Raw genomic sequence first — 26715 nt, forward strand, 5'->3', positions numbered from 1 at the left:
ACACACACACACACACACACACACACACAGACGGAAACACTATGCAGCCATAAAAAATGAAATCCTCCCTCTGGAACAATATGAATGAACCTTGAAGGCATTATGTTAAGTGAAATAAGTCAGACAGGGAAAAACAAATACTATGTAATCTCACTTATATGTAGAATTAAAAAAGAACACAAAGCTCACCAATCAGAGAACAGATTAGGGTTGCCAGAGCAGGGAAGTGTGGATGAAATGAGTGAAGGGGGTCACAAGGAACAAACTTACAGTTACAAAAAAATTAATGTCATGATGATATAATGTACAGCATGGTAACCATAGTTAATAAAAGTATATTGCATATTTAATAGTTGCTAACATAGTAAACCTTAAAAATCTTCAACATAAAATTATAACTGTATGGTGACAGATGTTAACTAGACTTACTATGGTGATCGCTTCACAATGAGTACAAATATTAAGTCATTATGCTGCATACTTGAAACTAGTATAATTTATACTGCTAATTGGAATCTCATTAAAAATATTTTTAAGAAATGTTCAGTTCATTTTCTAAAAGCAAAAATCTAGACATTCATCTATGCCAGATATTCTGGAAAACAAAGGATATAGTATGTATGTCCTGTACACTCCTCTAAATACTTTGTGAAGGAAGTTCTTCTTGGACAATTCCAAAGATCTTTTCTAGATCTTTTTTCTATCCCTAACTGAGGTATATGTATACTTCTTGAAAGTTTAATATTCCTTAGCTTCCTGGATATTAGATTATCAGATCTTCCATTTTCAAACTTATCTTTTTCTGCAGTCCTGACAACAAGTGAGGGAAATATTCCAAAGCTCCTTTTTCTTTTTTTTCTACACCTTTATTAACTTACAGAACTCAAGGATTTATCTGCCACCTCTCAGCCAAGGCTGCCAAGTCTATCCTGAAAACTATCTCATGTTTTAGTCTACCATCTCTACAGAATTCTTTTTTACTTTTTAATTTTATTTATTTTTTTCGCTGTAGGAGGCAGCATGAGGGATCTTAGTTTCTCCACCAAGGATGGAAACTTTGTCTTCTCCATGGGAAGCACAGAGTCTTAACTACTACTGACAGCGAAGTCCCTAGAATTCTCTTTTTACGTCTTATTCACACTGAAAGCTCAATATTATCAACCGAAAACCATCGATACACCACAAGCCAGATTATCTTCCTATGTTCACTTTGAAATTACAAGTATCAGTTTTTCCCAGTCTTGGGACTATTCCAACGCCTTAGAACTCATGCAATGATTTTTGTATCAAATTGCTCAATTCTAATGATAAACAGGCCTGCAGACGAGTCTGAATTTTAGTATTTGCCTATCAAAGAACGATTTTTCTGTTATCTTCAGGTCTTTAAACGAGCACATGTAACAAGCCTGTGTGCTAAGTTGTTTCATTCCTGCCGACTTTTTGAGACCCCGTGGACTGTAGCACATCAGGCTCCTCTGTCCATGGATTCTCCAGGCAAACACTGGAGTGGGTTGTCATGCTCTCCTCCACGGGACCCAGGGATGGAACCAGGGTCTCCCCACTGCAGGCAGATTCTTTACCATCTAAGACACTAAGGAAGTCCATAACAAGCCTAATACTATATTATCTGAAACAAAATTTCTCTCGAGATAATAAAAAATATATAAAATTTTGGGGAAAAAAAAAAACACCGCCACACTGAGCAATTTCAGGAGTTCTCATTGGAGTAATAGTGAGGAACAGTAGGAGGAACAGGCTGTAATGAAGCATCCTGCGTCCGTCCCCCTTTTAGAATCAGCGGTCCTCCCCTGAAACTCGGCTCCTTCTGGAAACCAGCCCGTAACCCGGTAGAACCAGCCCCGCAGGGGATGACTACGAGTCCCATGATGCAAAGCGAGCCCAGGCCCACATTGGCCGCAGTTCCTCCCGGGAATTGTAGTCTTCTCATCATCTGTCGGTCAAACTAGGGACCGTAGCCTCCATTTCTCAAAAGTTAATTGATAAAAATAAAGCTATGGGAAAGAAGATAAAATTCTGACCACAAAACTAGGTTAGACTCAGGCGCTAAAGACCCCTGAGCCCACAACTCATGCCCCTGAGGCGGGCGACCTCGGTGGACGTCACTTCCGGGAGCGGCGGCGGCCCAGTCCCTCCCTCCGCCTGGCGGGGACCCTGGGCCCGCGGCCCGCACGGAGGCGGGTGGGGAGCAGCTGTTTTCGGGAAGCGAGTCACGTGAGTTCTCTGGGAGTTGTGGCTGGAGACCGAAAGCTGCCTTGAGGCAGGGTCGGAGTTAACCCTCCCAGGGCAGCGCGCCCGGAGCAGGTGAGGTGGGGAGCGCGCTGAGGTGGGGAGCGCGCTGAGGAGGGGAGCGCGCTGAGGTGGGGAGCGGGCTGAGGAGGGGAGCGCGCTGAGGTGAGGAAGGCGCTGAGGAAGGTAGGGGGCGAGCTGAGGTAAGTAGGGGGCGCGCTGAGGTAGGTAGGGGGCGAGCTGAGGTGGGGAGCGCGCTGAGGTAGGTAGGGAGCGCGCTGAGGTGGGGAGCGCGCGGCGGCTGACACCTGCGCCCAGTGGCAGGCGGGGGGGCTCCCCCGGAGGGCCGGGAGTGCTACAGAGCCCGGGCGGCCGCCGACCGGGGCGGAGGCGGAGGCTGGCCGTCCCCCGAGCCGAGGAGCCCTGGCTTGCGCAGACCCGAGCAGACCGTCCTGGGTAGTCCCGGCTCTGCGCTGCCCGCACGCCGCGACCTCTCTGGCTCGCCGTGCTGCTCGGGCTCGGGCCACCTCACCTGCCCGCGGTCCTCCAGAGGACGGAGAGGTTCTCAGAGCAGGTCGAGGCCGCGGCGCGAGCCCCGCTTAGTGTCTCACCGCCGGGCAGCGCTCAGGCCTTCGCGAGCTCGGATGCTGTCCGGGTCCGGGCGCTCCCGGCCCTGAGGCCTCAGGTGGTCGCGTGGCCAAGGGCGGGGCGACCCCGCCGGCCGTCAGGAGGTTGAGAGTTCAGGCTTTTATTTACTTCTTTGGGAGGAAGCCGTCGGGCGGAACCGAGGAGCGGTGAATCAGCAGCTCGGGTTTCCCGAGTCCCTGATGATGGGGAAGGGTGCTCAGAGCCACGTGCTGGGTTAGAAATGTTGTCTGAGCGGCTTGTCTCTTACCTTTCTCGCCGGTAGAGCTGCGTAGACGTAGTTGGATAGGCAGACCCGTTGTTGTGTGCCATTTCCCGGATCTGTACTTTACTGCTATTTCGTAGTTTATTAATAGCCTAGTGGGAAACCTTTTTTCCTGTATTATTATGAAATTATGAGACAAGATAAACTCCTTTTGAGAACAGAGCTTATGGAGTATGGGTTTTGAACATTTGTTCAGTACCTGCAGTTTATGGTGTAGGAATTAGGGATGGTCTGGAAACTACGAAGAACGTTTAAACTTTTAATCATTTAATCTTGTTCGATATACGTTTACCATTCATTGCGGTTTATTTGATTAATTTAATTTGACCAAGTTTGTTTCCCCCCCCCCCCAAAAAAAAACCTGGTTTGACCCTGGTTTTAATAACCTGTTGCTTTAAGAACTGTTTATTCTTTACCTTACAAGCTGTCTAAGCTTCTGGTGACTGTCATTACTCTGGGTAATTTTTTAGTTTCCCTAATTAAATCGGAAGGAAATATAAATAATTTTTCTCCCTTTCTTTCCTTCCCTTTACCCTCCACTGCCTGTACGATATGTAGTAGTGTCAGCATCATAATAAAGAGAATAAAGTTTCAGAACAATCTTTATCACTTTTCCTCTTTTCAACTCCTTTATGTCCGTGACGTCAGGTTACAATGACCCTTACAGCAATCCATCACGAAGTGGGGGGGAAAGCATACCATGTAATATTAGGATCAAGAAAAAGGGTGTAGAATACTTCTGCTCTCCTCATCTTGCAAACAGGAGCTCTTAGAGGTGATATTTTTGGATTAAAGAAAGAAGTTTGGGGTGTATTTTCTTTCTAAATAAAATAATACAGTGTCACAAAATTAAAAGAAATGGATATGAGCATTTTATTTTCTTTTGGCTAATGCTCCTGATCAAAGACTAATCTTTCATGTGTTCCTCTCATTTTTAGAGTGAATTCCTAAGAAGAAAATAATGTATTGCTTATTACTTGTTCTCTAATTGTTCGGACTCAGAAGTGTGCAAGTTTGTTACAAACGCCAAAAGAAGATGGCAACTCCTTACGTTCCAGTTCCTATGCCCCTAGGGAACTCTGCTTCCAGTTTTGCAACCAACAGAAACCAAAGAAGTTCTTCTTTTGGGAGTATCTCAACAAGCTCAAACTCTTCCAAAAGCCAGTTAGAAGATTCAAATATGGGTAATTTTAAACAGACCAGTGTATCTGACCAAATGGAAAGCACTTCATCTGTCTGTAGCAGTCCCCTCATTAGGACTAAATTTACAGGTGCAGATTCTTCCATTGAGTATTCTGCTAGACCAAGAGAAAGTGAAGAACAAAGTCCTGAAACAGTGAATTTGGAAGATAGACCTTCTACACCTATTATCCTGGGTTATGAGGTGATGGAAGAAAGAGCTAAATTTACTGTAAGTATTGACTTCTGCTATCCATCATTAGATGAAAGATTTATTAACCTGTGTTCTAAACTTGTGTTGAATGATGTTAGCCTATACTTGTAATTTCTTGAATGTAAAAGTCAATTGGTTTATACCCCTTAAGTTGTCATGCTGTTGGTGTACTTTTGCTTTACTTGAATTAATTTTTGCAAACCAGACACAGCTGGGAAACTAGCACACAAATCAAGAATAGACCATTACAACATCCTAAAAGCTTCCGCTCGTGCTGTCAGTCAATACCCACTCTCCTGATGGCCTAGATTAATTTTGCCCTGTTTCTGTACTTCATGTTAGTGGAATTATGAAGTATTTACTCTTGGGTATGGTCTCTTCAGCATACGTTTGTAAGATTCATCCTTGATCTTGCATGTAATTGTAGGCAGCTCACTTTTATTACTGATGTTACTCCTTTATGTAAATATACTACAGCTTATCCGTTCTACTGCTGAAGGGCATTTTGATCATTTCCAGTTTGGGACTTTTACAGATACTACTGCTGCAAACCTGTTAGTACTTGTCCCTGATTAAACACATGTACTCACTTCTGTTTGATATAAAGTCCTAAGAATAAAGTTTCTGGATCATCTGCCCAGCTTTAGAAGATACTGATGAACAATGTACCAGAGCGGCCATACTAAGTTATACTCTTTTAAGCAGTGTATGAGAATTCTAGTTATTCCACACCTTCCCAGTTCAGTTCAGTCACTCAGTTATGTCCAACTCCGAGACCCCATGGACCGCAGCACGCCAAGCTTCCCTCCATCACCAACTCCTGGAGCTTACTCAAACTGATGTCCGTTGAGTCGGTGATGCCATCCAACCATCTCATCCTCTGTCTTCCCCTTCTCATCCCACCTTGAGAATTCTAGTTATTCCATACCTTCCCAACATGTAGTGTGTTTTTTTTTTTTCATTTTAGCTTTTCTAGTGAGCAAAATGATACACTGTGGTTTTAATTTGCCTTTAAGACTTTTTTTTTTTTTTTGGCCATTTGAGTATTCTCTTTTCTGAAATGTCTGTTCAAGACTTTTGTTCATTTTCCTTTTGGGAGGTCTTTTCCACTTTGATTTATAGTTTCCTGTGCATTTTGGACATAAGTCCTTTTTCAGAACATGTGTTGGGACTATCATCTCTCACTCTGTGATGTGCCTGCCTTAATGGTTCATTCGATAATCAAGAGTTCTTAGTTTTAATATAGTCCAGCACATTAAATTTTTTTTTACAGTTAGCTCTTTTTCAAATCTGCCTCCTCCCAGGTTACAAGTATGTTGTCCTATGTTTTCTTCTAAAAGCTTTATTGTTGGACCTTTCAAAGTTAGAGCTATAGACTGTCTGGAATTGATTTTTGTCCGTGGTATGAAGAAAGAGTCAAGACACATTTTTTTCTCCCTAAAATCAGGTTTTTATTGAAAAGACAACCCTTATCTCCTTTGCATTTGCTTTGTTGTCTATGTCACAGTCAGGTGACCATAAGTGTACAGGTCTGATTCTGTGTTCCATTTCTCCCTTCTTCACTGGTTCCACCCTGTCTTCATTACTAAGGCCTGATGGTAGTATTGACATCTGGTAGCTAAGTACTATAGCTTTGCTGTTCCTCTTCAGGGTTGTCTTGGCCCTTTGCATTGAGATTGTATTGAATCTATCTAGGGAGAACTGACATATTTGCAGTACTGAGTCTTTGAACCTACGAACCTAAACCATGTCCTTAAGTCTTTAATTTATTTAAATAATATTTTGATTAATTTTACATAATATTTTAAATAATTTAAATGCTATTTTAATAAATTATTAAATAATATTTTAAATAATTGTTTTCAAGGCAGAAGTCTTAACCTCTTTTGCCAAGATTTATTACTGGGTATGGATATTGTTTGATATTCTCGACATCTTTTAATGTTTTCTGTTTGTTCATTGCTAGTTTAATATATTTTGTCCTCATTATATGTTACATATTTCTATATCCAATGACCTTGTTAAATCCACTTAGAAGCTTGTTCTTTGAAACTGTTCTTTCTGTTGGATTTTCTGGAAGTAATTTCATATTTACTTCAACATTTCATGTTGTATAGTTAATGACAGTATGGAAGGATCTTCTAGGAAAAAGAATATTGAAATTATGAAGAGGCAATTTTTAGAGTTAAAATATTGTAAGACATGATATGGGTGGCAAATCTGCATGAATCTGACTTTTTTGTGAGTGATTTTTGGAAATTATAATAAATTGGTGGCTCATTTCTGTACAGTGACCTATCTTCTCTATGAAAGAATGAGCATTCACTGAGATAATGTGTGTGAAAAGTTTGTATGTAAAGTCTTTCAAGACAATACAGAGGAAGAAATAAATGACATATATAAAATCAGTCATATTCACTTATTTATTTATTTAACGTTTTTGGAGTACCTGTTATGTGCCAAGCCCTCTTCCAGGTAATAGTGGTACAGGAGCTCACCTGAACGTATGAAAGATAGATAAGCAATTTTATTTTTAATGTTAGTTTGTCACATGGTGATAAGTGCTGTAGAGAAGAATAAAAAGGGGGAAAGAAATAGTTTCCTGAAACCAGAGCTGCAATTTAAGTGGCACTGCCAGTCATGGCCTCACAGAAAAGATGTAGCACTAAGAGAAAATGACAGGCATGGACAGGGAGGCCTGGCATGCTGCAATCCACAGGGTCACAAAGAGTCAGACGAGACTGAGCCACTGAACTGAAGAGAAAGTGAACCATGACAATACCCAGGACAATGGGGGGGTAGGGAGGAGGCTTCCCAGACAGGTGGTTTAACTGCCAAGACCCTCATGGCTGACAGCAGAATAATCATTGGGGAGAGATGTAGGAACTGAGGTAACAGCAAGGGAGTGTGACCCTCAGATCAAGTAGAGCACAGACGCCTTTATGAGGCCTTTAGAGTTTCCCCATTTTGAGCTGGGAATCTCAAAAAGATTTTAAAAGGGAAAATCAGATGATCTGACTTAAGCTTTTGTGTTTTTTTTTGGCAAGTTAGGGGTATGGGGTTAAGAGGTACAAACTACTGTGTATAAAATAGATAAGCAACAAGGATATACTGCATAGCACAGGGAAATATATGACTTAAGCTTTTTAAAGGCTCATTCTGGCTGCTGAATTGAGACTAGATTTCGTGGGAGGAAAAGGAAGGCACGAGGCAGTTAGGTTCTTGTAGTAATCCATGGGAGAAGTGGTGGTGTGCACCAGGTGGGGGAAGAGGGCCTAAGAAATTATCAATTCTGGATATATTTTGAAAAGAGAGCCTTTGGATGTGGGAGGTGGAGAAAGCAAAGATGATCCCAACACTTTTCATCTAAACAACGTGAAAAGTAGAGTTGCCATTTAATTAAATGGCAGATTTTGAGGGAAAAACCAGAATTTGTTTTTGCATATGCTAGGTTTAAGACGTTTGTTAGACATCAAGTGGAGATGTCAGTTATGTATATGTACATATGAGAGTATACACATGTATATGTATTTTATCTCTACATATATATGCACATAGATATATATTCAGTGTTCAGTTTAGGGGAGAGGTCTAAGCTAGAGTTACAAGCTTGAGGGTCTTAGGTTTGTCAAATAATTTCACCTTGGTATATTTCTTTGAGTTGATCTCTTAACTGAAGAAAGTTTAGGAAAAACTGGCAAGGTCTTATATAGACAGTGTAATGTCGTTGAAAAGTGTTTAAAAACAAAAAGTAACTGGGAGGGGTGGTGAGCAGGTTCCGGAAAGAGTCATGGGGTGGACTTCTTTGGTAATGTTTTGTTTCTGTTTCTTCCTCTTGTTACTCTTGTTACATGGTGTGTTTGCGAAAATCTATTACGTTGTATACTGAAGTTTTTGTGCTTTTCTGTATGTATTTTATGATCAGTGTATGTGTCTACATTTGTTTAGTTAAAACAGACTACATAAAACAAGAGTACAAAGTAGTATACACTAAGTTTCAAATAAAGAGTAGAGACAATAGCTGCTATTAGAACTTGGAGGAAGCAATGATCAGTACTGTATATAGTTTTCGTTGAAAGTACTACTTAAACAAGTAGATAGGAGAGCTTTCTAGAAAAAATAAAGCAAAAATCTATCCTGTGTTTTTCCTAGAGAAAAAAAGGACCACTGTGAAGGGTAGCAGTTAGAAAAGGGCTCATTTTTTAAAACAGAAAAAATAAAGTTAATATGTATTATGTATAGTTGAAGTAATTATCATATGAAGTTGACTTTTATCATGCATCAGTTATTCATAGTCAAAAGTATTAAAGTCAATTTATCCCTTTTTGAATTAGTAACTTCTAGAAAGAATATTTACTTTTTATCCCCTGCATGACTATTTTACATCAGGACTTTCTGGAGACTTTACAGGGTATCTAAATAATCTTCATCCTCACCTTTATATGTTACAAAGATAAATTATTTACTTTTTACTTGAAAACTAAAGAATCCAACCTAAACCTTCCTGATTCTCTCCCTTCAAAGCTGAGAAGTCTGTAAGGGAGAAGAATCAAATTGTAAGGATGATCAACAATCCCTAACTAATAAATTGTCTCTAGATCATCCACTAAGATTATAATATGAGTCATACTTGTAATTTAAAATTTCCTAATTTTTAGTGTTAAAAAAAGTAAAAAGAAACTGATGAAATTATATTTAGTAATGTATTTTGTTTAATATATTTAAAGTATGATTATTTCAACATGTAACCATTATATAATCTTTTTAATGAAGTATTTTTACATCTTTTTTCATACTAAGTCTTTGAAATCTGGTCTATATTACACTCACAGCATATGTCAAAGTCACATTTCAAGTATTTTATAGCCGTTTGCAGCTAGAGTGCAGCTCTAGAGCTACAATTGAAAGCTATTCCACACTTTAACTTGAAGGAAAAAAGTTACTCTTTTTAAGAGAGTTTCACTCATTCAATAGATAGTTATTGAGTACTTTTTGTGTGTCATGTATTTAGCTTAGCTCAAAACACTGTACCAAAAACTACCAGATGTTTCTCTGAGATTCTGTTGTAAATAGTATTTCCTTGCAATAAATTCTAAAATTATCCTTAGGAAACATAGAATCTAGCTTTTTCTTAAGTACCTTTTAAAATATTGACTTGCTTCAACCAAATTTTTCTATTCAGTAGCCTAGAAAATTTTACATAATTATAGAAATGTAAACTTTCATCTAATACAGATATTTTCTACCTTGTATTTCATCCTTGAAGATTAAAACATCTGATTTATTTGAAAACTTTGCTTGGCAGTTATTGATTATTAATTTAACTATAGTTATTTTGATTATTAAATTGACTGTGTAAGATAATAGTGGCTATTTTTCATATTAATTTTAGAATATATTAGCATAAAATATCAGAGAAGGCAGTGGCAACCCACTCCAGTACTCTTGCCTGGAGAATCCCAGGGATTGGGGAGCCTGGTGGGCTGCCGTCTATGGGGTCGCACAGAGTCAGACACAACTGATGCGACTTAGCAGCAGCATAAAATACATTTTAGAGGCTGATGAGTTTATTTATTATTAGTGTGCTTCAGAAAAGCATTTTGCCTCAAATTTGTCAGTCCTGAGAAAAAAAATCTTTGCTTTTGGTTCCTGCATTTGATTATTTGAAGATTTGATGGCCTAAATAATTTCTGAACTTTTAACATAATAATCGTTACCATCTGGCTTGTCAAGTAAAAGTTTTAAAATTATTTGGCTTAAATTTTAAAGTATTTACAGAAATATATTTTAAAACTCTGTCTCTCTCTCCATAGGTATATAAAATATTAGTAAAGAAGACCCCAGAAGAAAGCTGGGTAGTTTTTAGAAGATACACTGACTTCTCTAGGCTTAATGATAAAGTAAGTACTTTAATAAATCTAAAACTGACTTTTCAGTTTGGAATTATTATCTGTTCCTGGAGTTCTACTGTTGTTACTTGTTTTTTCTCCTTTGTTAATTATTTGAGTGAAGTTGAATCTTTGCTATTTCCTAACAACTGTTTCATTTAATATATAGAGTCTGAACTCCCATCTCTACATATAACTTCCTTTTGTTGGAAACAAAAAATTATTTTTAATATTAAAAATGTGAAAACCTTAAAATTGGCAATAGAAATATAATTATTTACATAATCTTATAACTTTGAAAAGATGTATAAGACCCCCAAAATCACAGGATTACAGAAGAATGAAGAAGAAAAATTTAGCATATTATGATTAGTTTTCTTTGCTATATTACAAATTATCACAAACTTTGTGGCTTAAAACACACCTCTTCATTATTTAGAGATTTGGAATGCTCAGCTGGGTTTGCTGCTTAGGGTCAAACAGGGTCAAAATCAAAATGTTGACTTGACTGGCCTCTTATCTGGAGGCTCTGGGAAAGAATCAGCTTTCAGTATCATTGTTGTTGGCAGAGTTTGGTTTCTTGTGATTGTGAGACAAGGTCCCTGTTTCCTTGCTGGTTGTTAGCCAAAGGTTGTTCTTGGCCCATAGATACTATTCTTCAGCTCTTGCACATGACCCTTCCATCTTTAAAGTCAGCAAGAGCTGGTCAAGTTTTTCTTGTGCTGGAATATCTCTGGCTTTCTCTTTTGTCACCAGCCAGGAAGAAGCTTTACCTTTATAGCGCTAAAGTGATAATATTAGGCTCACGTAAATAGTTTTTGTGTCTTAAGGTCAACTCAATAGTAACCCTAATTGCATGTACAAAATCATTTTTGCTGTGTAACAAGGAAACACAGAGGCTACACCAGGAGCAAAGGTCTTGGAGCCGTCTAGAATTCACATGTGCCCACTGCGCATGTGAAACAAAGAAGATAATAATAAACCTCAGTACATTAAGTACCCTTAAAAATAAGTAACAAGAAACACCCCAAAATAGAAAATTCAGCAAGTGATATGAACTGTGTAATCCACAGAAGAAATAAAAATAACCAATAAATTTGGAAACCATTTACTATCACAAGTACTCCAAGAAAAGAAAATTAAGACACTATTTTTTACCTTTTGGGCTTTCCTGGTAGCTCAGTGGTAAAGAATCTGCCTGCCATTGCAGCACACGTGGGTTCAGGCCCTGGTCTGGGAGGATCCCATATGCCATGGAGCAGCTGAACCCATGCACCACTGCTGCTGAGGCTGTGCTCCATGGCCCGGGAGCCACCGCTGCTGAGGCTGTGCTCCGTGGCCCAGGAGCCACCGCTGCTGAGGCTGTGCTCCGTGGCCCGGGAGCCACTGCTGCTGAGGCCACGTGCTGCAGCTGCTGAAGGCACTGTGCCCTGGAGCCTGTCCCCCACAACAGGAGAGGTTGCCCCAGCAAGAGGCTCACACACTGCAGCTGGAGAGAGGCCCCCGCTCTCTGCAACTAGAGGAAAGTCTGCACAACCATGAAGATCCAGCACCACCAATAAACAAATAAAATTACAGTTAAAGAAAAGAAAGAAAAACCATTTTAATTTTCACCTGTCAAGTTGACAGCCTTTAAGTGGTATATCTGTTGTTAGAAACATAAGTCTTCCTAGAGGACATCCTAAAGCTATGCATAATTTGACACAATAATTACATTTCTGGGATTTATCCTATATAATAAATTATTGATATGGGCAGGATGTAGCCCTATGGATATTTCTCATAATGTTTTGTGTATTGTTCTCTTTTTTCATTTTTTATTTTGTTTTAAATAGTAAAAATTAGAACCAACCTAAATTTCTAACACTAGGGAATTAATTGAGTAAATTGCACTAATAATTCAGTAGAGAAACAGCAGCTGAAGTGTTCAAAGAGCTGGAGGAAAACCAGGTAGGACAGGTAGGGGTAACTGGTATCTAAGAAACCAAGAGAAAAAGCATTTTTCCAAAAGAAGCAAGCGGTTTATGATGCTTCAGAGAGGCCAAGTACGATGACCTCGGACCACGGGTTACTCCCTGATTTTGATAGATGTTGAGTAGAGGAAACTTTATTGGTCCTACTTTCCCACCTGCCATCTTCCCTCTCGCCTTCTTGGACTCTCTGAACTTCTCAAGTTGGTGTGTTCTTAAAACGTTTGGTGATGGGAAGTTCCATTTATGAGACTTTGCAACTGCCGGGATGCCAAAAAGCTTCCACCGTTCTTAAACCTCAGTTTTAATGAAAAGGTAAAATATAAAATGCTAAACTATTTTATCCTTAATTAAGGTATTGTTAAGATGACTTGTTGCAACATGTCAAAATACTTAATATTATTTCTAAGATATTTATATCATATATAAATCTTATTTTCTGTTCCTGAGTTCTTATTTTACATTGTTGATTTAAAAACCTGTAATTCTTTACTTCCGTTCATCTTTTTAAATGGTTAAAATACACAAGACCAAAGTGATTCATTAAGTTACCACATACTTAAGTGGAATTCTTAACTTTCTTAGGAAATTGTTATAATTTTTGTTCATACAAACTCATTTCTAACAGTTTTAGTTCAGAGCTATTTCATCCTTTATGACTTTTGTTCTCCTCAGGACTCAACTATTATTTAGTGTTTGCTTCCTTTTCTCTCTTTAGATTCATCTTTACTGCCAAAATATTTCTTGCCTTAGGCAAGCTGGGATTTAGATTGCTCTTAAGCTTTTGAAAAAAGATGTTAATAGAAGTTTAATTTAAGTCTTCTAAAATATATCCTTGATCCTCTAATTTGGGCACTTAAAATTAATAAGTGTATATGTCAGTCTTCTAGGTACCAGAAAGAGCTCCATTCATCACCTGATTTTACTGGCAAGAATCAAAAATGTGTGTCAGACACCAGCAGCCACACAGTTTAAATGGTAGTTATTATTTTTATAATTGTTAAAGTAAAATCTTAGCATCTTTCATTTTGTAAAACCAGTCATGAAGTTTTTGAGTTCATCGCTGCGCTAGGAATTTGGTATCATATAGAAACTATACAGATGTAATTCTAACGTTGAGGAGTTTACATTTTCCATTTTTCTGTAGTAGTGAGGAAAAAAATAGCCAGTTGTCAATGTGAAAATCATTTTAGTTAAAATAACACTGTTTAGAAAGAGAAATTTTTTCTTCCTCTTTTTAAATTACATGGGTTATAATCTGGCTTCAACTTCTCTAGGAGTTTTTCAGAACCTCTTCTGAGAAAGTTAGAGGGCAAAGTCATGAGCAAGGTCTGGAACACACAGTCTCTCAGAGTTGAGACATCTGGCAGAGTTGTAGAGCAGACTGGTGATGAATAGTTTGCAGAAATGTGGCCATGAGAGTGAGGTTTTCTTTATTTTCTTCTAGAAAACTCACTGTTTTCTACTTCCAGTTTGCAGAAGTAGTTTAAAGTTGAGTAATTCTCTGATGTAAAATGATTATTCTCAATTGGTTCCACCCAGCAGAGCATAGAGAGGAAGCAGAACCATTATCAGCCCACTGTCAAGACAAGCAGAGCTCATAAGAAAATCTGGGCTAAGCTCAACCAAGCATTCAGTCCTTCCATTAAAAAGAAACTCATGGTAGTCTTCAACATGTCTGTCTCTTGGGTCACACTGTCCTTAACTGTCCCAAACTGACTGACATGAGGCAGTTGTAAAGCTGCCTTTCACTATCCTTCTGGGTTTTTTCACTTTTTCCGTTGTCAGGGTTCCTTTCCTTTGTGTTGTATCTTCTTTCTTGGATCACAGGCTCCTCTTGGCAGAACTCACCCTTCAGTGGCTTCTTGAGGAAGGCCGCATGGGAAGCGGTGTCCTTCAGACCCCACACGTCTAAAATGCTCACTCCATTTTCATGCTTGGTTGAAATGTGCGCTGGGTATAGAATTCTAGGTTGGAAAATGTCCTTTCAGAATGTTGAAGACATTAAGCTGTTTTATCTTGTTCTTAGTGTTGCCTATTGCCCTCGAGAAGTCCAGAGCTGTTCTTGCTCCTTATCACTTGGGTGTCACCTGTTTTTTTCTTCTTTAGAAGTCTTTAGAATCTTCTCTGTGTAATTAATCTGAAATTTCCAGTGACTTTTTTTTTTTTTGGCCACCTTCTAAATTTATTTTTTAATTGAAGGATAATTGCTTTACAGAACTGTGTTGGTTTCTGCCAAACATCACCATGAGTAGCCAATGGGAATTTGCAGTATGGCTCAGGGAACTCAAACTAGGCCTCTCTAACAGCCTGTAGGGTGGGGTGGGGAGGACGGTGGGGCGGGGGGCGGTTCAAGAGGAAGGGGACACACAGTGACTTTCTGTAGGTTCTTTTCTTGTGTTAACTTGGACACTCTGAGAAGCCCATGTCTTTCAGTTCAGAGAAGTGTTTTTGAATTGCTTTATTAATGAATTCCTCCCTTCTATGTTCTGTGTCACCTCTCTTATAAAACAGATCTTCGGGCTGGCTCTATATGATTCTGGATCTTTTCCTCTCCCTGTTTACTTTTTTTTTTTTTTTTGGCTATTTTGAAGGCAGTTTTCCTTTTCTCTTTCTAAGACCATCTTTTCTCTGAATTTCCTCTCTTTTGGTCATCTTATTCTTATTTCTTAATGTAGTATCTTAGTCCATTGACTGCATTAGTGATTGTATTTTTATTCATACTTTTTCCTCCTTGTGATATTTGTCTTTGTCTTCCATGTTAAGTACTAGTGTGTAGTAATTCTTGGTTGTCTGCTCATGATTAACAGTTGGGTACTAATAGCTGATTGGAATCTCTTACTTCATGGGAGAGTCTTGTGTTGGCTTCAAGGTTCACTGTGTAATGGGAAAGGTGTGCTTTTCCTGGAGAACTTCTGATTGCAGGATCTTAAAGTCATTGCTATTGAGTTGATCAGACTCTCCAGAGGTGTTTTCCAGGCTCCTGCCTTGTGCTGCCAGTTTGCGAGCAGTTTGAGGTCTATAAGTATGAACTTGGAGTAAGTTTTTCTGCACCTCAGGTTTCTTGGCTCTCTTGAGCCAATTGCTGCTCTCCTCAGTGCTTTTTAGTTTCCAGTATGTTGTTTTAAGTTTCTTTCTCTTTACCATAATTTTAGCAGAACTCAGAAAGACAGAATTAGATGAATGTGCTCAGTTCTCCATCTTAATCCCACAGCATGTGTGTCATTTTTTTCAAGGCTTTTTTATAGAAATATCAAATGCCTATTTTGATGTCATTTCACAGGAAATCTATTAATGTTTAATGAAATATAAAAGCTAGCATTTATTAGTTATTTCAAGCTAATGTATAGTTCCCAAATTGTACTTTGTTCAAAATAAAGTTATTGAATAAGCACTTATAAACACTTTGTGAAGGCCTAATTATGGAACAACTCACTCTTTTCAGAGGATTATTTTTTAAGGGGGAAAAAAAATCTAACCATGCATGTGGACATATGTTACGTTTAAATTTTAAAGCTTAAAATTAATTTTTAAAAAGACTATTTTTATTTCATCCTTACAGTTTTTTATTACTTTCAAACAGTAAACAATCAGACTCCAAGGCCAAAAATATCTATCTACATCTTGAAATCAAATCAGAATTTTCAGTATAGAAATGTTGACAGAATGTTTTATATTTTTCTTTAGCTTTTTACCCTGTGAATTTTTCTCCTTTGCTAGTCTTTTTTCTTACATTGTAATATTTTGTCTTGTATTTAAGTAGAGAAATGTGAATGTATGTGGTTCCATTTCATTTCATCCATTTATTGAATGTAGATTGTTGACTACTTGTAATGTAGCAGGCATTGTGTTAGGCATTGGGGGTGCAACTGTGTGTAAAATGGTTCTCAATCTTAGCTGTACTTTGCACTTCCCTGGAGACCTTTTTAAAATTACAATGCCCAGGCCATATCCCAACCAGTTAAAATCCAAATATGTCAGAGGTAGGACACAGTCATTAATATCAATTAATCATCTTCAGACAAAAGGGAGCTGTTTACAGTGGAGCCCTCTCAGAATATCTGTGAGTTCCTACTCAAAAGTTCCTTGGGTGATTCCAGTGTGCAGCCAACATTTAGAATGACTGGTCTGGTAGGAGAGTCCAGTTAAATAAACATTACTTAATTTGCCTCATGATAAATGTCATTTAAAAAATAAGTGAAAGATTTGATAATGTGTGGCATATTGTCTTTTCCAAAAATGTCTGCAGCAGCATTCTCAGTCCCATATGCTCTCCCGGAATCTTGCCACTTACCGTCAAGGGGTAGAATTTTGTTTCCTCTCTGCCTCGAAAATGGGTGGGCTTGTGACTGATGTAATAGAGAACAGTGGAACTGACGCTTTGTGAATGAGGCTAGACCATAAGAAGTATACAGCGTCATCCTGGCTTTCTGTCTTGGGATGCTCCCTCTTTGAAACCCAGTCTCTATGCGTTGAGAAAGTCGACTATACGTGGAGAGGCTCTGTCAGGCTTGTGATTGACAGCCCCAGCCAAGGTCTCAGCCAGGAAACAGCCTATTCCTGTATAAATATGTGGGAGTGAACTTCAGATGCTTCTCAACCTCAAGTGTCCAGCTGAAGTTCTAATTCATTGTGAAACAAATAATCCATCCTCACCCTGCCCTGTAGGAATTGCCAGCCCACAGAGTCCATGGCCTAATAAATGATTGTTCTGTTCCACTGGATTTTGAGGTACCTTGTTATCCAGTTATATTAATATAGTCAGTTAATCAGAGTGTATAAAGGGAAATCTCACCCAGCTTAGAAGGTAGGAAAGCCTTCCCTAAGAAAGTAAAATTTAAGCCAAATATGCAAAATGGATTAGAAGCCAAAATGTAAAAGTTAAAACTATGAACATCTAGGAAAAAACATAGAAGAAAATTTTTACAGCCCTGGAGTGAGCAAAGGTTTCTTAGATAGTATCTAAGACAGCATAAACCAGAAAAGGAAAAAAAAAAAAAAAGGATGAGTTAGGAAACAGTAAAGATTTTTAAATGTACTCCATTAAGAATAACATGAAAAGTCAAAACACAGTTTGGGAGAATATATTCATCGTACATATACCTGACTAGTATCTAGACTATATAAAGACTATATAAAGAACTAGTATAGACTAGTTCTATACTAGAACTATATATAGACTATATAAAGAACTTGTATCTAGACTATATAAAGAACTCTTGACAACCTAATCCAAAGACAAGTACCCCGTTTTTTGAAAAGCAGAGGGTTCAGAAGATTTGAATAGATCCAAGCACATGAAAAGATACTTAACACCATTTGTCAACAGAGATAAGCAAATTAAAGCCACAGTGAAATACTACTACACGCCTAGTAGGATGGCTAACATTGAAAAGATGGACAATACCAAGTGTTAGCAGGGACGAGGAGCAACTGCAACTCCTGTGCATACACAGCTGGTGGAAATCAAAGTTAAACAGTCAAGCTGTAAAAAGCATATATCTGAATTTAAATTTTATTGTAAGCTTGTTTTATGAATAGTTTCATAGAGTCAACAGGTTAGATTTTTTAGAATTCAGGTAATTTAGTTGAACATTGTATTTTCTGTTTTCTTCTTTTTCAGTTAAAAGAGATGTTTCCAGGCTTTCGATTAGCCCTTCCACCAAAACGCTGGTTTAGAGATAATTACAATGCCGACTTTTTAGAAGATAGGCAATTAGGATTACAAGCGTTTCTTCAGAATTTAGTAGCTCACAAGGACATTGCTAACTGGTATGTAACAAATTGAATAAGAGTTACGAATGCATTCCAATAACTGGTTTAAACTAGAGAGTAAATCTAGGACCATATTTATTCAAGCACAAAAAATACAAGGTAGGAGTATAATTACTTATCTTGTCTGAAAGCATAGCTGTGGTTTTCTTGGCTTTTTTCAGTGTGGGCTTACTTGGTTTTGGTTTATACTCACACTTACGAAAAGTCCAGCGAAGTTAAAAATTCACTGTGCCGTATAGTTAAACCACCTACCGAGCTGTAAACTTGATTTTAGTGTTTTAGTAATAACTTACAATAGTAGCTAGCATTTTGGTAGATTTTTGGTAAATATGACACTATATAATTTTGACAATATTTATAATTATCCAAAGTAATACAAAAATCATGAAATCAGGTTAATTTATACAGAGAGTGAAGTAAAAATACCAGAAACTATTAAAAAGGGAAAGAATGGATCTATATCCTTTCTTTATTTTTTGTATCTGAATATATTTACAAGAAAATTGCTATATGATCTGATTGCATCTGGGTATCTAATCTTGGAACTTACATTATCAGATAAATTAGAACCATTTTGAAAAAATTAGCATATTTATAACTTCCCAGGTGCCTCGATGGTAAAGAATCCGCCTGCCAGTATATGAGACAGGGGTTGGATCCCTGGGTCAGGAAGATCCCCTGGAGTAGGAAATGGCAACCCACTCCAGTGTTCTTGCCTGGAAAATCCCATGGACAGAGGAGCCTGGTGGGCTACAGTCTTTGGGGTCACAGAGAGTCAGACACGACTTCATGACTAACCAACAGCAGAGGGCATTTACAGTGCAGCAATAGCATGTTGTGTAGAGACCTACTTTTGTAACGATCTTCAGCAATTTTTCACATAAGAATGGAAAACAAATAAAACCGCTCTCACTTTTTTCACCCTTTCTTCTTAGTCTTTCTTTTATTTGTATCACCTTAGATGGACAGGGAGGCCTGGCGTGCTGCGATTCATGGGGTCGCAAAGAGTCGGACGTGACTGAGCGACTGAACTGATATTACACACGACACATGTCCTGTACATATATATCTTGCTTCTTAATGTGTGCTAAGCTCAGTGACTGCCTGAGATCTCTGCCATCCCTCCTCACTTTCCTCTAATAAAGTAACTACAAGCCAGACCTCTCCTCCCATTTCCAGATTCACTGCTGCGGTTGCCTCCTTGCCATCTCCTTCAGACATCTCAATGTGACCTCAAACCTAGAACAGACTTCACAGCTCACTCCCTCACTTTTCCCCCAATATTCAGCATCATTGTCTACCCAAAACCCAGTCATTTGGACACATCCCTGCCGTTATACTTTAAATACTACTCAAATCTGTCTGCATTTCTCCATCCCTGCCATTGCCACTCTAGTCTAAGTGGTTGCTTCTCACTTAAATTACTCCTTTCCCACCACTGTCTTCCTCATCCACTCCTGTTTCTGTAGCCCACTGGAGCCACAGTGGCCTTTTGTGATGCAATTTAAATCATCCTTTCTGGTCCCTGACTACATGTCTGTCCTTCCAACTTTATGTTTCATTATTCCTCCCTGCACCTGTTCTCTGCATCAGACATAGTTGGTCTTGTGCTTTTTCAGAGTCCCCTGTTCCTTTTTTAATATGCTGTTCCTAGAAATACATTTCACAGTACTGCCCTTGCCCCTTGCTCCTTGCCCAGCCCCAGCCTAGATAACTCCTTCAGGTTTCAAGCAGACTTCACTTCCTTAGGTTGGTCTCCTGACCAGCCCCTCATCCATCACCACCACTAAAAATCAGGTCAAGTCTTTCTCATAGTGTCTTCTCTACTGGTTCTGAAAGTCAGTTCCTAATGTCTTAAGACACTTGTTGCATGTAACAGACTAACTTCTCTCTAGGATGATACTAGCCATATACCACCAGTCTTAAGAGAATTGAGAAAATAGTCACTCATATCATTGGCAATAGGATTTAATCCTCATGTGGAATCGCAGCTGAACAAGGCTGGTTGGAACTTTACTTTAGTAGCCTTCAGTTTGTAACTGTTTCTGTGATTACTTGATTGTGTTCTCCCACCAGGCTGAAAGGTACATATGTGCAGGGCCTATTAGCATAATGCAGCAGTCCATGTCAAAAAGTCCTTGCTGAATGAGTGGCAGGACTGTTGATAGTTGTTATTATACTGTTTATAAGAAAAAGAGGCTGAAGTAAATATGATTAAACTTAGCAATTGTGTGTTCTTGTCTAGGTGGTGGGAAGATGGATGCTCCCTATTTTTCTGTATTTTTTTTTAATCTCTCCAAAGGGAAAAAAAATAGTGTTAATTCAGATATACAAAGCAGGAATAAAAGCCAACAAGCTCTAAAATCATAGAGAAAACCTTGAAGAAAATATGTTTTATACCATACCGTAAAAGACTTTTATCTCTAAGAAATCAACAAATCCTATCCCTTTTCTCTTAATCCTTATTCATTAAACCTTTATATATTTGTATTGAAAATATAGCAAATTAAAATTGAATTTATTCTATAAATGACTACATCCTCTTTATTTAATGAAATATTATATAGTATGAACCACATTGATAAACTCATGATTTATTGATTTTTTTTTTTAAACATTAAAAGTGTATCTTAGTTGAGCTGTATCTTTTTTTTTAATTTTTGGTACTAGATCTCTGTAAATGTTCAAGATCCTATTTCTAAAACAGTTTCTAAAATTGTCCTTAGAACAGTGATAGCGGTCTTGTTCAATTCACAGATGTTTTCAGGAAAAGAAAGATTTCTTGGTCAAGTAAGTTGGGGAAAGGTTTCATTTGAATTTCCTAGAATATTAAAGGTTCTAAAGTCTTATACAAAAACCTGTAGTGTGCCTCACACTTAGACTTGCCTATGTATTTTTGTCATATATCTCAGATACCGAAGGAATTCAGTAAGATAAATAGAACTCTAAATAATGTATGTGTTGTTATTGTTGTTCAGTCGCTAATTCATGTCCCAACTCTTTGCAACCCCATGGAAGTAAGATAAGCGTAGAAACCTTATGTTTGTTCTCGGGTACCGTCTTTTTCGTGAGTGATGAGTAGCGTTTTTTATTTCACATTTTAAGCAGTTTCTTAATAAATTAGTATTTAAAACATGACTTGGCAGAAGGAAGAATTATTAATCTGTATCTTAAGCATTTGTCCCTTTTCATACTAAGAAGGGTATAACAGAAATTGAGGATCTATTTACTAATCTTAATTCGTTTGAAGACATTAGGCTTCTCTTCTAACAAAATAAGGGAGATTATAAAATTCTACTTGACATGATACAGATGGTAAAAGTTAAAGGAATTCAGAGAAGGGGATGATCAGTCCTGTTTGCAGTGAACCAAACAATACTGGAAGTAGGGAGTGGGGTTTGAGAACCATGAATGATAGATTAATGAGTACAGGTCCATCTATGAATTTCTTCTAAGGGAGGAAAGGGGAAAAGACAGAATCCCTATTCTTCTTTATAAAAACATGAAGTTGCATATTTAAGAATCACTATTTAAAGTGTCAGTTAGTTTACATTACCTATTGGTATGCCTGTTAGCGTCCTGTTCCAGTTCGAATGGCAGCACAGAAAGTTACTGTCTTTATATGGCCAAATAATTGTTTGATACTACCTTCTTTATGCAGTTCTTTCACTTTGGTTTTTGATTCCTTAGCACCTCACAGCACAGTTGAGATCCAGGGGATATTAGGAATTGTTGGTTTAAGTGTTTTAAGAGAATATTATTTTCAGATACATTTAGAAAATACAAAATAAAACAAAAACGTTAATATTTTCAAGATAGAATTTCTTAATGGTTTTGTTTGTTCAATAAATGTTTATTTAGGTCTTTTACGATATATAAGGTATTGCAGCTACACAAAGGTGCATTAGATGCTAATCCTTTATTTAAGAAAACTAAATAGGAAGAAGACACACAAAAAATAAAAGTTGGATATCTGTCTTTTTCAGAAGGGGAAGGAAAGAGAGAACTTTTAACTGGAGGAGTTAGAGGAAGCTTCCTAGACAGTGATATTTAAGCTGGGTTTTAAAGAATTACTGATATTTGAATTGACAGAGAGAAAGTAAAGAAGGACTTCCCAAATGAGAAATACATCAAAATACAGAAGCAAGCAGGCACAATCCTGTACCTGAAACAGCATCTAGCTTAGCTTGTCAAATGCATAAAGACGGATGGAGGGGGAACGTCTCTCGTAGCTATATAGTTAAAATATAGCTACTATTTTATTCTGGCTTCTGCTATTTTGAAATAATTACATCATTTAATCAGCACAGCAAATATCTTACTACTCCATGCTTTCAGAATTACTACACGTATATCCTGATTTACCAGATTTTTCTTCTTAATGCTTTAAAATGCAAGGGTTAAAATTATATATATTTTCCTTATATTACCATTCATCTATATGGGGTTCAGTGCCAGAATTCAGTGTTTTAAATTCTACATCTGTTTTAAAAGAAAAAAAGTCCAGGTGTATCTGGATTAACGGAAGCTCATGATTTAAAAAAAAAAATACTATTCAAACATTTTACTTGAGGAATCAATTGAAAGAAATGAGAATCTTTACCCTTTGAAAAGAAAACTTACTTGGAGAGACATGATAACCATAGTCAGGTGTTTGAAAGCTTGTGATGGGGAAAAGAATTAATCAAATGAGGACTTCCCTGGTGGCTCAATAGTAAAGAATCCTCCTGCCAATGCAGGAGACACGGGTTCAATCCCTGATCCGGGAAGATCCCACACGCCTCAGGGGACTAAGTCCGTGCACTGCAGCTGTGGAGCCTGTGCCCTGGAGCCTGGGAGCTGCAACCGTTGAAGCCCACGTGTTCCAGAGCCAGTGCTCCACGAGAGAGGCCCCTGCACCTAGAGTAGCCCCTACTCTCCACAGCTAACTACCACGCAGCAGTGAAGACCAAGCATGGACAAAAACAAGTAAATAAACAAACATTCAGAAAAGAATCAATTAAATGATAGTTAGCTTTAAAGCCATGCTTCTCCACTGCCATGCACATCATGTTCAAATGCAGGTTCTGAATTAGCAAGATTGGGAGTGGAGATGCAGCGTTTCTAACCAGTTTCTCGGTGATGCCGATGCCGCCGGCCTAGGACCTCATTTTGAATAGCAAGACTAACATGTAGAACTAAGAATAAATGAGAAGTTAGAGGAAGCCCCCCTAAACTCAGATAAAAAAGTTACATGTCATTTCAAGCTGTCTGGTATAGAAATCTGTTCTGCCTTTTGAGTAAGTGAGTTTACCTTAAGTATTAGAAGAGACTAGGCTAGGAAACTATCAGTGGTATTAAAGAGGACTTAGGGGTCTCTTCTAGTTGTAAAAGTCAATAAATCTAATTTTTGAGCAAGAATATCTAAAGTTTTTTATACATTTTCATATCTTCTTGTGTTTCTAAGTTGTTTTTATATGTAAAGAGACTGTCAGGAGAGGTTGAGTTAACCTTAGTATTTTTATAAAATGAAAAAATTCAGTTATATAAGCAATAGCTTATGTAATGCCAGCTCATGAGAATGAACACATTATTGCTAAGGTTGGTTGGATGATTTTTACACAAAATATTAGTTTAGTAGACATTTAATTATGGACAGTTTTCTTTTTAATGCAGTAAAGCTAAATATGTTGTATTCAGATACATGTAAACTCTTACCTAATTGGGTCTCAAAGATCTTATGCAAAATTCAGTTTTCTGAGTTTCGTAGTGAAATAATTTTAAGCAATTACTTAACTGATTTTAATCAATGTCTCCAATTAGAAAATGAAGTAATTAGACTAAATATTCTCTAAAAATATTCATTTTTAGCTCTAAGTTTCTTATTCTTTTTGTTGTGCTTCTTCATAAATCTTGAAGTCATACCATCAGAAGCCACCAGATTCTAACCTTCTTTTAACTCTTAAGACTTGGTCTTACATTTTGCTGTCTAAGCTTACTTTCTCATGAAAGTAAGAATATCTGTTGAAAACTAAAATCCACCTCAAATTTGAGAGTTCTGTTGTATTATTTATCTACAACAGTGGATAGAAGTTTGTTCTAATGCTCTTAACAGTTTCATTGCTTTTTTTCTTCTAATTGCATAGCTCTTACAAATAAATTCATTATTTTTGAATACTTACTCTGTGCTGTGCTAATTGGTTCAGATTCTGTACAGTTCTGGAACTTGTCTACTTTTTGGTGAAACAGAAGACTGCTTGGTTAAACAGGTAATACTGATAAGACCGTGTAAAAGTCCTGTGACAGGCATCTCCTCAGGGTGGTGTGGTAATGCACATAAGAGCACTGAACCTAGTAGAGTGTGGAGGAAGGGACTTAGGTGGAGAAGATTGTTTGAGGAGACATTAGATGAACTGAGACACGAAGATTAAGTATGAGTTGGCTAAGTGAAGGGGGGGAGGGTGGGCAAGGATAATAGCGGCAAGCATGAAACAACACGATAAACATGAGGATGTACTATTTCTGAAGTGTCAAATAAGGAAGGCAGTTAAAGTTTGAATGTACACAGGCACTTTATGCGAACACCAAGACCTCAGCTTTGTTCCCTCTTGTGAGAGGAGGCTCAGGTGGTTTGACATAAAGCATTTGTTCTGGAAGCATTTCATGTTAGAAGGAATAAAACTGAAGGTCGGGACACAAATGAGCTAAAAGTAACCAAGTGAGACATAATCAAGGTGTAAACCAGGCCCCAAAACCAGGCCCACACATCCGCCACAGTTACGGAAGCGGAGCCCTTCAGCTTCACACCCACCAGCCCAGTTCCTGCACCTCGACCCTCGCTGCCACCAGCCTTGAGAGTCCCTATCCTCAAGGCTATAGTTAATGTCAAATTTTGTTATTTTCATTTTACTAGTTGAGAATACTGAAGAGAAGTAGTAATTAATAAAACATTTCTATCTGAAATCCCTCATTAATTTTTTCATGCAGTGACTTTTCGTGCTTAATTTGGTTTTGACAGAATTAGTATCTAGAATTTTAGTACATTTTTTACTTAGCTCTTTATTGACTTTTTAATGAACTGTAGGCATTAGTTTTAGCTTTTTTTTTAACATAAATTTTGAGATAAAGAGCACAGTTGTTCAGTTCAGTTGCTCAGTCGTGTCTGACTCTGCAACCCCATGGACTGCAGCACGCCAGGCCTCCCTGTCCATCACCAACTCCTGGAGTTTACTCAAACTCATGTCCATCGAGTCGGTGATGCCATCCAACCATCTCATCCTCTGTCGTCCCCTTCTTCTCCTGCCTTCAATCTTTCCCAGCATCAGGGTCTTTTCAAATGAGTCAGCTCTTCACATCAGGTGGCCAAAGTATTGGAATTTCAGCATCAACATCAGTCCTTCCAATGAACACCCAGGACTGATCTCCTATAGGATGGACTGGTTGGATCTCCTTGCAGTCCAAGGGACTCTCAAGAGTCTTCTCCAGCACCACAGTTCAAAAGCATCAATTCTTCTGTGCTCAGCTCTCTTTATAGTCCAACTCTCACATCCATACTTGACTACTGACTGGTCTGTTAGAAAACTGGCATGTAAACAAATACATACCCATGAAAGAAAAAAGATATATTATGAAATACAAGGTGAAGATTCACTGAGTGTAATAGTTTTTTAAGAAGTTTGAAAATTACAGTGAAACTCTTTTGAAGGAAGCTTTTTCAGGAGACTCAAAGGAAGAGTCTAAGTTGCAGAGCAGGTTTGCTCTGATAAAAGCAATGCTGAAGAATACCATCTCCGGTTTCCTTACGTTGGGCATGTTAAGTCAATAATTGATCACAATTTTAAAATAGGGATTTCCCAACCACTCTAAAAAGTTAACTCTACATACCAAAGAGAGCAGAAAAGTAGTCTTTTCTTTCAATTCCAGATTATTGGATTTTCTCTTAGATAGTTTTGTCTCCTGTCCTGATATTTTTCTTACCTTTATTATCATGGTCAAATGAAAAGTATTAAGCGTTGAATACAGAAGAGAGATTAGGGGTTATATTGAACTTATCAGTGAACAAGTAAATAAAACTTTTTTAAAAGAATTGACTTTTATTTAATCCATAGGTCATTTAATAGTATAGACTCTTTGGTACTTATGCTTTATTTGAATTTAGTTGATTTGTTTATAAATCATACATTGATAATATATAAGAAATCGCTAAGCAGGCCATGGCACATATAGGCAATCAAGTGTTTATCAAATCTAAGTAAAGTTCTCTAGTCAGTGAATATCAGGAAGGGGTAAGAGCTTGACTTTCTAGACAAGAAAAAAGGATCAGAATTTTTGATAAAGCAATTGTTTTCTCAAACACTACTCTGACATTCTTGTCTGCCCCTTTTCTTGGATAAGAAAAAAAGCTTGAGAGTATTAACTTTCTTGCTCCATCAACTGAGTCCTATTGAAACAGAAGAAATGTATTGAACCCCTTAAAAAAGTGTTTTGTAAATTACAATTGTGATGCCAGTCTTAAATTTCATTCTTATGCCATAGATTGAACAAAGTGGGATA

The 26715-nt window shown here is 37.8% G+C and overlaps 1 protein-coding gene across 1 annotated transcript in view; it reads left to right on the forward strand.

The window, feature by feature from the left end:
* The first annotated feature begins 2124 nt into the window (after positions 1 to 2124).
* The window catches only part of SNX16 (sorting nexin 16), a 34059-nt gene continuing 9468 nt past the window's right edge, over positions 2125 to 26715 (forward strand). Inside the window, exons 1-4 of the mRNA XM_043483554.1 lie at positions 2125 to 2322; positions 4094 to 4568; positions 10364 to 10450; positions 18032 to 18180. Coding sequence (XP_043339489.1) covers positions 4194 to 4568; positions 10364 to 10450; positions 18032 to 18180 — 611 coding nt within the window. The 5' untranslated portion in view covers positions 2125 to 2322; positions 4094 to 4193. The remainder of the gene's footprint in view (positions 2323 to 4093; positions 4569 to 10363; positions 10451 to 18031; positions 18181 to 26715) is intronic.

The sequence above is a fragment of the Cervus canadensis genome, chromosome 12 (assembly GCF_019320065.1).
Source record: "Cervus canadensis isolate Bull #8, Minnesota chromosome 12, ASM1932006v1, whole genome shotgun sequence".
NCBI lineage: Eukaryota > Metazoa > Chordata > Mammalia > Artiodactyla > Cervidae > Cervus > Cervus canadensis.